At 41.2% G+C, this 14,476-nt stretch overlaps 1 protein-coding gene across 3 annotated transcripts in view; it reads right to left on the minus strand.

Annotated features, from left to right (window-relative positions):
- The window catches only part of DENND1B (DENN domain containing 1B), a 156,633-nt gene extending 142,501 nt beyond the window's left edge, over positions 1–14,132 (minus strand). The window contains exons 1-2 of one of the 3 annotated variants that reach the window (XM_058842632.1): positions 13,585–14,098; positions 10,711–10,775 (exon numbers count right to left, since the gene is read on the minus strand). In XM_058842632.1, the coding sequence (XP_058698615.1) occupies positions 10,711–10,775; positions 13,585–13,601 (82 nt within the window). In that variant the 5' untranslated portion in view covers positions 13,602–14,098. Of the gene's footprint in view, positions 1–10,698; positions 10,776–13,584 lie in introns of all 3 variants that reach the window. The other 2 variants (XM_058842634.1, XM_058842633.1) reach the window with 2 other exon arrangements.
- Positions 14,133–14,476: the final 344 nt, after the last annotated feature.

Below are 14,476 nucleotides of genomic sequence, written 5' to 3' on the forward strand. Positions count from 1 at the left end.
ACCACACAAAATTGTTTATTTAAAAAGAAGAGAGTCACCATCACTAGCTGCCACACAGTTTAAGACAGGCTTTAGTTTATTAATGGTTTTATTGCCAATGAAAAATATTTTCACCCAGGCATTTAAGGGGTGGTCATTTCAAGCTTTTTTTTGGTCAAGCAGTGTCACAGCATTGATTTCTAATATCACAACCAGAATGCAAAAGAATATATCTTTCAAATAATTCTTTGTGTAATACAGCATATCAAGACAAGAAAAAAAAGTTATTTATAATTTCCTTATTAATTATGTATGATAGTTCTGACTTTTTTTTTCTTGCCTGACACTTGTAAAAGCATTTTTAAACTAGAACTAGTAAGGTGCTACAGGGCTCCAAGTTAAAGCAGATGGAAACACATACTTACATTGCATGCAACACGCCCATCCCCAGAAACTAAAATGGGTTTACTCAGATGCCTGATTGAAACTGAATGCTCAGAACCTCACCTAACCTGGTTTTGGTGTCAGGAAGCTTTACTTGTCCTGGCACAGAACCACTGACATCACAGCCTCCTCTGATCTGACAGCAAAAGTTCATTTGCTACTAGGAAACTGAAGTTCTTGTTAATCTGGCAGTATTCGTAGAGGGAGAAGTTACCTAGTGGATGAATACCAGCATAAGTCTTTCCTGGACACAAAATTTGTCAGAATGTTCTCCGCTGTGTCATAATACTATTAACTATACCAATCTAGTACAATTGTAGTCTTTAGCCAGAATTTTCTTTACACAAAATGAAAACTTAATCTCCAAATCTACTTCAAAGTGCCAATAGGCGAGAGGGATCGAATTTTAAATATTTAGGTTCTTTCTTAGGAGCTAAATTTTGTTGTGAACAGAAAACTGGGAAAAATCACCACAGTTGTCAAACCTATTTCTTCAAAAACAGGACAAGAGCTTAACAAAACCCAAAGAGATTCCAACACAAAGCCAACAGGAAGATAGTAAGACAGAACAAGGGCATATCCAGCTATGCTTAGCTTCCTGAACTGGCAATACATTTACTTCAATAAATATGAAACATTTGAAATAAACACTAAGAGATGAATCAACAGCTGATGCTACGTTGAATGGCAGGAAAATCCCATTGGTTCCTCCCTATTTGACTTGCATAATGAACTTTTCCTGTCAGCTCCAGAGGCAGCCCCAGCAGCTAGGTGGTGAGCATGCCCACGGAGCCAGCCTGCCAGGTGCCACCAGAAGCAGGAAGGATGCTTCCCTCACATGCTTTTAGTAGTGCCAGCTATTTGAAGTGAAACACAAACAGCAATCACAGCTTAGGAGTCAAATGACCTCCAGAAGATGGGAACAGGATACATAAAGGATCAGCTCCTGCCAGCAAGACTAAGTTACAGTGACTGTTTCCCTCTTGACACTCTAAAGGCGCAGTGGTTTCACTCCATTATTTCAAACTCATCATAGAATTCCAGATTTCTAGGTAAGTTTGCAATCATCACACAACCTTTGTCCTTTACCTTTACGATGCCAGTTTTTCTAATTTTGCATTTAAACAGAACACAAACACAATCACTGTAGCACAAAGCACGCTTTTTTTTTTTATTTTTTTTTTTTTTCTGCATCTTAACCTGAGGATATAAAAAGTATCTGTAAAAAGTTCTGTAATAATGTCATTCCTGGAAACAGCTGCCTTAAAACGTTAAGCTTTCTTTATAACTTCTAAAGGAAATCATCCTGTGACTATAATCATTATCAGCATGGCTTCTCTGTGTCAAGTGCAACTATCTCAATACAGTTAAATTCAATATTTAACATCCAATATTTAAATACTAAGACAGCAGATTTTTGTGTTTAGCTAGTCCTTTGACACAGCAGAAGAACTGCCTCCTCTCAATAGCAAACATTTCACCCCATCCACACAATGACAACACAACAATATTTGTATGTGTTCTAATACGGGTTCAAGTGGCACAATAAATGAAACTCTTGATATTGAACAGAATCTAAAGTCAGATGAATAGGAAGTATTTGTGTCATTCTATCATTCTGAGTTTAAGGAACAATGCAGTGTTAAACCATTTATGGCAAAATACCTTGGTTGTGATGACTATGCCTCTATGATGATCAAATTTGCCATTAACTAAGAAAGTTTTAAAAATATTTTCCAGAGAAACCCTAACTATATGCTCTTTTCCTACACAAGCTTTTAATTTTAGCTAGGTTTTAACCTACATCTGAATACCCATTCAAATGTGTAAAGAAACCAGATTCAGGAAACAACATCTAAGGGCGTTGTTGAAACCTTGTTTCTAATTAAGGATTTAACACTTGGACAAAACCTTCCAAACAAGGATTGAGAATTTTGCAAAGGAGCACAGTATGACTGTAAACCACTGCCTTGGCTTTTGCAGTGCAGGAAGTGCAGATACCACGCCCAAAATCTTGTTCAGGCCTTTTTTCTTAACTTCTGCTTTTTGTCTTCTATTTTCCATATAAAGTTCAGTACTAAGTTTTAAAATTTTCTCCTAAACCAGATTCACAAAATATAAAAAGTTGTCGTTCACCCAAATTATTCAGTTCTAAGCACAAAGCTACGGTTCTCTAAAATACATGGAAAAATACTCAAGGCCAGTATCAGAAAATGTTTTCAGCATTTTATTACTTCATCTGTCAGTCACATAGAATCTTCCATCCTAAGTATTTGGCTGTAAATATCATGTTTTTACCAGGATCTTGGAGTCAGCCTGACATGAAAAATACAGATTATTAATATATTAGTTGCAAAGCAATGCTATGCTCAAATCACTCATACTACATTACTTTAAGGAATAAAAATAGCACTTTACTTGGCTTCAGGGGTTTTTAAGCCCTTCACAAACACTTATGTAACTCTTCCCTTTGTGGCCCTGATCATGTTTTATTTTATTCATAAACAGAAGTATCTATTTCAACAGTTAGATGATGGGCACATGCATCTACATGTATCTGCCATTCTCCAGATAATATCATCAGTGGCAAAGGAAATAGAATTAAAAGAACCATTCTTGTTAACCAGACAGGAAACCCTACACTTCAGCCTCTTCAAATTAATAGTAGACAGAAAAGCATCTTACAGCTTTTCCACAAAAAAGCATTTTAAATCTTGGAAGTTTAACCAGTTTTCAAAGTTTTTTCAGCAGATTTTAAATCCTCCATACATTAAGAAAAAAAAAAAAACAGTCATTACACTATACAAAGAGAGGAAGCAGCATAAAATATCCCATTGAAGAAAGATAAATCTCGGTGTATGATGGGCTGGCTATTCAGTGTGTAGGAGGGCTGAAGTATGCTGACATTAGCTTAGGAAAATATGTAAACTCTTAACACTTTTGAATGCAAGCAATTTAAAAGCCCACAAACTATCCCCCAGGCAGCCATCTCAAATAGTGGAGTACTAAAATGAAACTAAAATTAAATTTGAAAAAAGCACAAGAACGTCAACTTCCATACTGATTGACTACATTACACACATTGCTGTTTTCAACTTATATTTACTTATACTAATATTAATTTGTTAATTCTATTCAATTTTATAAAAAATCATTTTTATACCAGCTTAGTATTTGTATTCCATAACTCATCAAGCTTTTCCCTTTTAATTTCACTGCCCAAAACCTGATCACACTGCTGAAAGTGGCATATGGCATTACATGAAAAACTGACACAGCCGGGCAAGTGCCTGCAGGGGAATAATTCATCTCTACCAGCACTGATAGCACAGTGCCTACCCCCACGTTATTGCAGCTGGAATCTCTGCAGTAGAGCAGAGACTGCCACTCCTCCCAGGACTGTCCTCTGGCTGCTGGGGAGCAGGGTCAGCCCTCCCCACTAAGGCCTCTTCACCCTGGTAAAAAATGCAGGCGAGATAGGAGAAAGGGTTTCCTTGACCTATTTCCTCAGCAGCTCTCACCCCTTCCCCTCCTACACACACATATCTGCACCCACCTCCGAATTACACACACATCCAAGAATCTCTGGAGGTTGGTGGAAAAAAAAAGATCTGTAGGAAATGAGACACTGAAAAGTAGCTACATTTTCCTCCACATTTTTGCATCTGTGGAGAAACTGAAAGCTGGAGAGACTATGCTGCATTTCTCAGTCCCTGGAGAACAGAAGGAAAAGGTAAAAAGCATCAAAATGCCAATCTTTATCTTAGATGCAAAATCATTCTTGTCTTAATTGGTTTTGTTGTTCATAATTTTCCAACACCCACTCTGTACTAGTGACAGTCCAAACACACAGAAGACATTGTTCATACCCTCGGGGCTTTCCAATTAAATCCCAGAAATTTGAACACAGTGAAATTACTCATTTAATTACAAGTGGAGAGTTTAAAGATTATAATTTATGAAGGATTTACAGCTATGCTTGGTGTTTGTACACAAGAGAACTTTAGCCAAACTCTGGCTTATATTCCTTGGTTTTGTCTAAAGGACAAAAGTGATGCTCCACCTGCTTTTGTCTTCAAAGCATTTACATAAGCCTCAACAAAAGACTGTGACACTTTCTTCTCCTAATCAATCATGCCTATAGAGGAGCCAGGCTAGATTAAATGTCCTTTTTAGTTTCAAAATTTCAACAGAAAAGCAAGAAACCACTACAGGGAAATAGCATTAACCTAAATAACAATATGTGAGTTAATGAGTGGGGGCAGGGGGGGCAGGGGAGTGGATGTTAAGCTCAATTAAACTTCTGAAGAATATAGAAAGAAAGTTTTATTTTTTTAATACACAAAAGCTGCATCCAAGCTAAAACTATAAGCAGATATCCAATGCTCTCAAATGACATTTCATCAATTGAAAAAGCACCTTTAACTTTTTATTAGTGTAAACCAAATTCTAATATGTTAACACCGTATTTGAGACTAAAAATGTACACATAAATGAGATACCTGTAAAAAATCTTATCTAGTTCATAGCAATATATAGTTGCTCTCCATAGTCACCTGAAGAACAGACCATGCCTTAAAAAAGTAGAGAAACCTAACTTTCTGTGGACCAGTACTTATTTAGTACCCTTGCAGCTAAAACCAACAGGGAAAAAGGTTAGCAGTATATAAACACTGCATTAAAAGTTTTAACTGCTCTTTAAAAAAATCCTGCAAACTTCTTCATGTTTCTTCATTAACACTGATAGAATTATCTTTTTATTCAGGTTCAAGAGATGCTGTACAAAAAAAAACGTACAGCAGAGAGAAAAAGTAATCTTGATCAGCATGTTACACCCACTGGCTCAGAGTATGTGGTTAACAACACTCCAGAGTGAAGAAAAACCAAAAGAAAAAAAAGCAGCGTTTGCTCTGTCCACAATCCTAGGGACAGCTTTGGAAGATTCTAAATCAAAACCTTACCAAAGCAAGACAGGTTACCCTTGGACAAAACTACCAACTGCATTAAACTTGGTTTTGGAATTGGGACCTTTCTGGATTTATGTATTTTGTTACTACCTTAACAGAGAGCAATCAAACTTCATACAAAGAATTTTGTATTTCTGAACTAATTCCTGGACTTTTTGCATACAGTTTTTAACTCTACCAACACACAATTAAACTGGATTTGTGGCTTTTTTTGAGAATTTATTGAATATAAGACCCTTTAAAGAAAAATAATTTGGAGATCACACATCAGAAAATGATAAATTAAATTAATTAAATTAATTAATCACTAAATGATAAATTATTACTATTATTTACTATCATTCTGGCAGATGATGCCTTAAGAAAAGAGAAACAACAGGAGTTATTCATGCAATTCAACACAACCCATTTAACACTTTCTCTGAAAATGACATTATCTGACCCTAGAGCTATGTAAGACTTCTTAGCATTTAAAAAAGAAATAGGGACAAAGCAACCAAATTTCAAGGGTGTTCCAACAATTATTCTTAGATTGGACAGAAAATGAACTGGTACTTTAAAGGGGTTTTCAAGTAAAACTTTAACAGTCAGGACTGCTTTAGAACCCAACATTCAGTGTTGGTATTTGGTGGTTGACCTTCCTGGATTTACCTGCAGCCTCCGAGGAGTCTTTTTGCTGCTTTTTTTATGTGCTATAATCAAAGAAAATGAAGGCGTAGCAAACAGCACTCTCTTAACCACAATGAAACCAATCTGAGTCATCTTCTTGGGAAACTGTGGACAGAAATGCTGAAGACTATGTTCACAGAAGCTGTTTCACACTGCTTTTCTTCTGCTGGCTGCTGTATCTGCACAGCCCTTTGCATCTGCAACCCAGTTTTAATAGAACCAATGCACAGGTTATAAAATTTACAGACTGAATTAAATTGCCAACTTCATCTCTGCCCATTTAATGCAAATCCACAGTCAAGACTTAGAGGTATGTATGCACAACCTGTATATGCTTGTGTACTCATAGATACACAGATAAATATACACTCCTCACACAGATTAAAATGGCATTATTAATTTGGACGTGTCCTGTGGAAAAGCTCAGAAACATCAACTTTCCAGAAATTCAGTTTACTTTCCATGATGGAAAGATCTGGATGGCAAAAAAGAAGCTGCAGACAGCTTTGTTCAGACAATTCCTAGGCTCCAGCACACCTTCCAGTGCCAGCTGCACTGTGATTTTCAAGGGAAAAAAGAGCACCAGGAGAAGAGTAAAGTTGCTGTAGATGCAGATGTTGAGCAATTGCCTTATGTAAGACTGTGCACTTAGGACACCTGTACCACTGCTTTACTCATGATACCCAGTAAGGGTGATTCAGCCCAAAGGGCAAAACACTTTTCACCCTAAAGCTGAAGAGCAATTCTTGTCCTTAAAATAACACATCAGTTTTGGTAATATCTGTTATCAAGTTGCCCTCTGGGTCCATAAGTGAAAATTTAATACAGAAGGCCTGCTGCTGATATTAAATTGAGCACACATATATGCTCTTTCTTGTTTGCTGTTCATTAAAGAATAACACAGAAAAGAATTACAAAAATATGCAACTGCCTGATAGGCAGTGTAAAACTTTTTTTTCTGTAAGGTGCTACTCACACTGCAAGACAAATTCACACAATTAACAAATACCAGGCTGTAAGAATAGCTTAGCACTTATGTCCCAGTCACTTAGCAAACTCTGCTGAGCAGAAGCTAATTCATCTCAAAGCTTTGTGAGAAACAGGTTATGAATTTTCATAAGCAAAAGTTGTCACATCAACTAGTTACTTAATTGATGTTTACTACCCTCAGCACTGCAAAGGACTCAAAGTCATGATCTGGGCTACAATCTGTTGTTGGTCTTAAGGGTTTTGTCTCCTCTTTGGAGATGTATTCTGAAAATACAGTAAACAATATATCCTAAACTGTTGAGGGAATTATGAGAATACTTAAGTAGAGAGTATCCTTTTTTTTTTGTCCTGCTTGAGGAAAGGGTTGGAGGATCACTGTTCTAGCAATGCTACTGTGCACTCCTGTAGTTTAAAACAGAGTAACAAATATTCAAGTATGTAAGCTTCTCTTAAATCACAAAAAATCCAAAAACCATGTATCCAGTGGGAAACAAAATATTCATCCAGCTATAAATAAATACATGCTAGCAAAACTGAGCTTGTAACCAATTCAAGAGCTACCTACCAAGCATGAGCTGATAAATTCATATTAACCTACATGAAACCTCTTTGGTTTCTACTTAGTGTAAACACCTATGTTGAAAATAATTAGTGGAATAATTGAAGAACAAATTTCTTAACATATATAAGAAATTATATACTGCTACATTTTATGTACGTATGATCCTTCACAGCTGGAACAGTCCTAGGACAATGTAACATCTGAAAAACTGACATTCCTTGAGAGGTATGTTGTAATTAAGAAGTTATGAAAAAATACTTTTCTGAAAGTGTTAAACAGTATTAACAGCAAAATTTTTCATGTCACATTGTTGCAAGCATCCTCATAAAAACATCTTACTAAGAGCTCCACACACAGTAAGGCAACCTTGATTTTGATTTGTTAGAACAGTTACACATTGGCAGAGAGAAATTAAAATGCAAGAGCATTTTAATAGCAGACTACAGCAAAGCTTGAAAAGGAAAAGCTTATTAGAGATACACAGGTCACATTAAGGTCTTCCTTTCTCCTAAGTTGGCTTCTCCTGTGGCTCACTCATGCAGGGAGATCATAATTTTGTGGCTGTGATATTTCCACGGCAACACTGGTGACAGTGATGTCACAAATTCAGTCCTGACATAGCTTCGGGATCAAGTACAAGGAGCAGATGGGATGCGAGGAAGAAAGCCTCTATTTAAACACAAATCTCTTTCATAAGAAAGAAAGAGGCATCAGCAAATAACCAGGTGAATGGATCACGTTTTCAAGTATGATATAGTCAGAAGATTATCCTAGCATGAAAATCTATTTAAAGGCAAGACCTACAATACAGGGTAACTGTCAAATTTGTTAGGCCTTTTAATAAACCAACCTTGAAAGCTCCCTGTTTTGCATGACAAGCCCTGTGCTCCATTTCTAAAGTGGCAGTGAAGACAATACACTTTTGTCCCTCGTGACTTTCCTTTAGAGAACTTTAACATTCAGATATATTAATTTGATACATCACTGTGCTCATAATACCATATGTAAATATGATGTCAAGACCTCACTGGAGTGAGTTTGTTATCTGAATTAGATATGATATGAAAGACATTAAAGCAAATCCCAGATGGGTCACCAAGTATAACAGGATGGTAACTGGAATATTCAACCAGAACTGTCAGACTGGCAAAAGGGAACTGTACTTTTGTCCTCATCTGTGGATTCATGCAAGAATCAACACAAGGTCCAGGCCAGCTAAAGACCCCTAAGCCCCTCACCAGTTACAGTGACCAGTTTTGGACTGCAGAGTCCAAAAAATTACTGCTATCAAACCTCCTTCCTGTCTTTGGTTAGCCCATGAACCAAGAGAAACTAAGTCTACACAGTATAGAAGCAACTGCAACAAAAAGGGGAATAGCAGAAAATGCAACTACAATATAGTCACAGTCTCCACATTAACTTGTGTCACAGAGCAAGAAACACAGATTTCTTAAAGATGCTCCTCTCCACAGAGGACAAGTGATAAGCAGCAAAACTACCAAACAAGAGAGGCAAGGGAAGTGCCTATGACCAAAATTCAGGTGTAGGCAGCCATTCACAGAGCTGCACGCGATGAGAAATGGTTTCTTACGGCAGCAGTGACAGAAAGACACACAAGAAAAATAAGAAGTCAAACAGGAGATAAAGGAATTAAAAGAATCCATGTTCTGATCACAGAAGAAAAAAGCCCATATTTTTCAAGATTTCAAGACAAAGACCTGGAAGAATTACCAACACTCTAGATCTCAGGAGGGAAAGGAAGAAAGGAAATAAAATCTGCAGACTGAAGCTGGGCCTAAGCCAAGATGTGAACAGACCCCCAGGAAGGAATATTGAGTGGAGACAGAGACTAAAAGCACAATGCAAGAAGAAGGAATGCAAAGTCAAGTAGCTAAGCAGGGTTCTCAGACATCATCTACGAAATCACTAAGGCAAAAAACTGCAAAAGGGAGAGAAAAGAAAGCAGAGTGCCCTGTGATACAAGCTACAATAATGATCAGTTAGGAAAGTCCACCTGATTTGCTAAACTATGACAATACCAACAGCAAATAAAAGAAGCAGGCGATAAACTGAAGGATGCTGGCTGGTCGCAAAAAATAATTAAAAGACCTGAAGAACTACAATTGTTTCGCTTAAAAAAAAAATGGGTTTTTTTTCAAACACATTAGGCACATTCCTACGACTAACACTAACAGAAATGCTGTCTGAAATACATTAAAAAAAAGCAATAGTTTGGGGCTATAAACCTCTACAGGCCTCTTACTTGGTAGTCAACTCTGGAAACAGTATCCATTAGCACAGTAGGATAAGAAATATAGTCTATTTTAAGATGTAGTTTATTGTTTTTGCAGTTATGATTAAGACACAGCTGTCACAGACTAACATGACTACAATACAACCCAGAAAAGACTCCTCCTCTCCCTTTTCTTTAGTAAGGCCTACACTCTTGGATGAGAACATGAACTGAGTTCCCCCAGTGGACTTTCAAGAGGTCACTTTAATTTCAGTACTGGAAAGCCCATCTTCTTTTTACCCAAGAGGAAAAAAGCTTCTCTCGGACAACTCTTGCACTACTACATCTCTTTTACCTCGTGTTTATAGAGATGTGAAAGTGACGGCTAATACAAGCTCAAGGCAGCTCTCATTGCTAGTTGTATGGTGTAGCAAATCAAGGCAGCTGCCAAACATGAGCTACAAAGAAAGTCACTTCCTATTGTTTTTCAGAAAATAACTTACTTTATCACACTGATCAAAATTAACATTCCCCTGATAGACAGAAGTCAACTGTTCTTCTAAAATGAAACCTTACACAAAATCAACATTTTAAGAGCAGAAAATACATTTCAAGTCCAAGTTTTCCAAATATATCACACAGAGCAAAAATATCTTTACAACAGCTAAAATGAAAACATAACAAAGCCCAACAACAACTATAAAGTAATAGGTTTTAAAAAGCAACAAAATAATCACAGGCATATTCTAACACAATCTCAGTCCAAAAGCAACTCAAAGTATAAAATAACACTAGACTGGGATGCCAAATATTTTTTTCCAGCTTTCATTTCTCTATATAAATATCATAGGCACATAGTGTATTACCTTCTTTTTCTGAAGCTTGGCATTTTACTTTCAGTACCAAATCAAAGGTACGTTCTGGATTTTCCCTAGAAGAAACAAACACAACCAATTATCATACACACATTTCAGATCTTATTTCTACTGTTATATCATTTCAATTCTTTTTATAGAATAAATAGAATTAAAATATCATTAAACAAAATTAATACTCAGATTAGTTCTAAGGAAGAACCAAAAAGTCACATTTCCCTATATCACCTTAAGAAAGGAATAAAAAAGATAAACAAGCTAAACAGTGTGATTTATTTATGTGATCTTGTCATTGCCTTATATATCAAATAGCTTTTATAGCACTCCACCATACCCCATCTAACAGTTGAGAAAAAAGAGCTACTACACTCCTTATCAATTGATCAATCTGTAACATTAATAGAGTCACAGGCAGCCTTTTCTGAAGTTTTGTCTTTCTTCTACTAAATAGGAATAGCCCATCATTAGACTTCCATTTTAATTCCCTGTGTTCAGTCACTATCCCTTCAATGCATCTGATTACCGCGCCAAGGCCGAGAATCGTTTGGCTTCCTCTTTCACCAGATATTGATCACCAGCTGGGACTTTAAAAGCTGAACCTCAGGCATGATTCACTGCGAGAGCCAACACGAGTGCATTAACTAGGGATGGACACAAGCCGGAGCTGGCCAGGGAGACAGAGCCTCCCTATCTGCAGTAGCCATCGAGGGCTGCGTGTGAGGACCGGCGCCTCTTCCACCTGATGATAATAACAAACTGCATGTGCCAACAGCAATTAACATTCACCCTAATCCCAAACTACATATTCATTGAAACAGGTCTAAATGCCATTACCATACCATCCACCCCTCTCTGCCTACCAAGCACACTGCTATTTATATTAAAAACAAGCGGTATAACCGCACACAGATCAATTATCTATTTAGCCCACATAAAAGGCTCACGCTTGAACTCCTGTCTTGTGTAACACTCCCACTGAAGTCAGCTGATGATTTAGGCATTAAAAAAAGCCCCAAAACCAAGACTTGGTTCCAGGTTTCTAGAATGCTTCACATTAAGCATACGGCAAATTAACATGTTGTTTCTTTAAATAAAGTTTTGAATGAAATCCAAAGGCTGAGCTAGGAAAAAACTCAGTTGTCACAAATTAATTGATTCAGTACATGCTTTCACTGACCTCAGCACCATCATCAATTGAGATATGCAATTATAGTCTAATTCAGACTATGAAGACATAACCTGCCCATATCACACTCTTTCCTTGCATTTGAAAGCATTTTATTGGGGAAATCCTGTACCAACTGATCCTGAGTACAGGAGATTAAATTCTGGTCTGAGTTACAACAGCCTAAAATCCAGGACATTGGAGATTTACTCTGGTGTTAAACTGCCCATTGCTCCCCTGGCTGGTGAGCAAGTTCATAATGAAACTGATAAGGCTGTGATAAGGTTGAGTCACCTAGAAAACAGAACCACAAAAATCCTTCATTTAATAGAAATTACATCTCCCCATAGCATTGCTCTAGCTTGGGCCTTGGGTTTATCCTCTCAGGCTGGGCTTTTAATTGGTTCGTGTTACAATCATGAAATGAGTGCTTCTAACTCAACTCCTAGCTGAATTACACTCATGAAAAAAAGCTTTTTGAAATACTGCCTTCTGTCTTTCACTGTAGTACTCTAAAGCTGCTTTTGCAGGAAAACGTTCTAAGTTTACTCTTCACATCCCACTACGCTCAGAAGTGTCAAAAATGTGTCAAACTAATCTAAGAATTGTGAGCCCGTCTCTCGTCTCTCGTTTCCCTGCCAGCCCGGCGGTGCCAGCCTGCTCACTGAGCACGTATGGACACGGAGCTGTTTGTCAATTGCCGAAAGCCGCGCGTAACATTTTGTCACTTTCAGTGTCACGAGAGAGGCGGCCGCTGCCGGAGGGCAGCCTGGAGGGCAGTGCTCCGGAACACCCAAAACACCTCTTCTGCACCTGCCATGCCTTAATGGCAGAGGGATGGCCGGCAAGCACCATGGCCATAAGCTAGAACACGAGGAGCTTCACTAAACATGAGGAAGAACTTCTTTACACTGAGGGTGGCAGAGCAAGGAAGGTCGTAGAGTCTTCACCTGGAGACGTTCCAAACCTACCTGAAAGTGTTCCTGTGCCACCTACTCTACATGACCCTGCCTTGGCAAGGCGAGCGGACGGGAAGATCTGCAGAGCTCCCTTCCAACCCTGACAATTCTGCGATCTCCTAAAGGGATGCCTACAATAGGCTCGGCCCGCGGCGGGCAGGGGCACTGCGGGCAGCTCCGCTGGGCCTGGTAGCCTCGGGACCGCTCTGCCACCCCCGCACGGGCCCCGCTCACCGGGCACAGCCCGAAAGGCGCCGGGGCCTCTGCCCGGCCGGGCCGGCGGCAGCCGAGCGCTTCCCCCGCGCCGCTGCGGACGGGCGATGCCGGGGCCGCCGCAGGGCCGGGAGGCGGCGTGGGGCGGGGGAGAGGCCGGCGGGGCTGCGCCGCCGCCGCCGCCGCCTCCTCCTCCTCCTCCTTCTTCTCCTTCTTCCCGCCGCCGCAGGCCGGGTCGGGGGGCGCCGCCGCTCCCCCCGCGCCGCGGGTCCCGCCTTGCCCCGGCTCCGGCCCCGCCGCCTGCCGCCCGCCCTTCCCGCTGTCACTCAGCGGCCGCGGCGGACGCGCCCGGCCCCTCGCACGCTCCCGCCGGGTGGGCTCCCCCTCCTCCCGTCCCCGCCCGCCGCACGCCGGGCCCGCCAGACCGGGGCTGCGAAGGGGCCTGCTCGCCGCTTGTCCGCCGCGGAGGCTCGGCTCGGCCCGCCGCGCCCCACAGCCCCGCCGCGGCCCCGCGCACACAGCACTCACTTGAACCTGCTGTCCATGGTCACATCGCGGGCCCCCAGCGGCGGCCCCGGCGCCCCCAAGGACAAGCGCCCCGCCCGGCAGGGGCGAAGGGGCAGCGCCGGCCGCCGAGCGCTGGGCGGCGGGGGCGGCTCAGCGCCGCGGCGGGCGGCGACCCATGGCTGCTCCGCTCCGCTCCCCCGGCTCGGGCCGCGACTGCGGCGGAGCGGCGGCACCGCCTCCTCCCCCGTCTCTCAGTTCCTGTTGCAGCCGCTCCGGCACCTTCTGGGAACCAGGAAGCTCCGCGGCGGCCCGGGGAGCCGCCGGGCTTGGTGTCACCTGAGGCCGGTGCGGGAGGGCGGGCAGGCCGTGCCCTCCGCGGCAGGTGCGCGGGGCACCGCGAACCCTGCCCGAAGCCCGGCAGGTGGGGCAGGGACCGTCATGTGTCACCTCACGGGCACCTGCACCCGCTGCTAAAGCAGCTCGGAGGATGAGTCCGGCTGGTGTCTGCACTGACGCGTGGTAGCAGCCCTTTTACGTTCTTTATGCACAGCTGGAAAATGGAGGTTTTCGTACTAAAGGTCATAAATGTTTATTTGACCTACGGTAATCTGCTTAGCTTTTGTTTTTATCGAGTGCTAAACAAACGCTGTCCGAAACTGCTGAGGAGCTGGTGTAGCGGGGGATGGCTGGAGCAAACCCACCGTCCTGTGAACACTACATAAAAAGCTTTCACTCTTCGAGTGCTTCCCTCGAGTTTGGAAATGAAATAAAAATAACGCCGTCCTTGAGAGGCTTCCAAGATTCGTTCATCTGAGAGGCACTGAGCAGCCAAATTCCCACCTACACCAAGTTTCCCTCACCAACATAGTAACACTGTAATGAAAAAGTGCATAAAATAGATTCTGTGGTAGTG

This window comes from Poecile atricapillus, chromosome 7, assembly GCF_030490865.1.
Source record: "Poecile atricapillus isolate bPoeAtr1 chromosome 7, bPoeAtr1.hap1, whole genome shotgun sequence".
Taxonomy (NCBI): Eukaryota; Metazoa; Chordata; class Aves; order Passeriformes; family Paridae; genus Poecile; species Poecile atricapillus.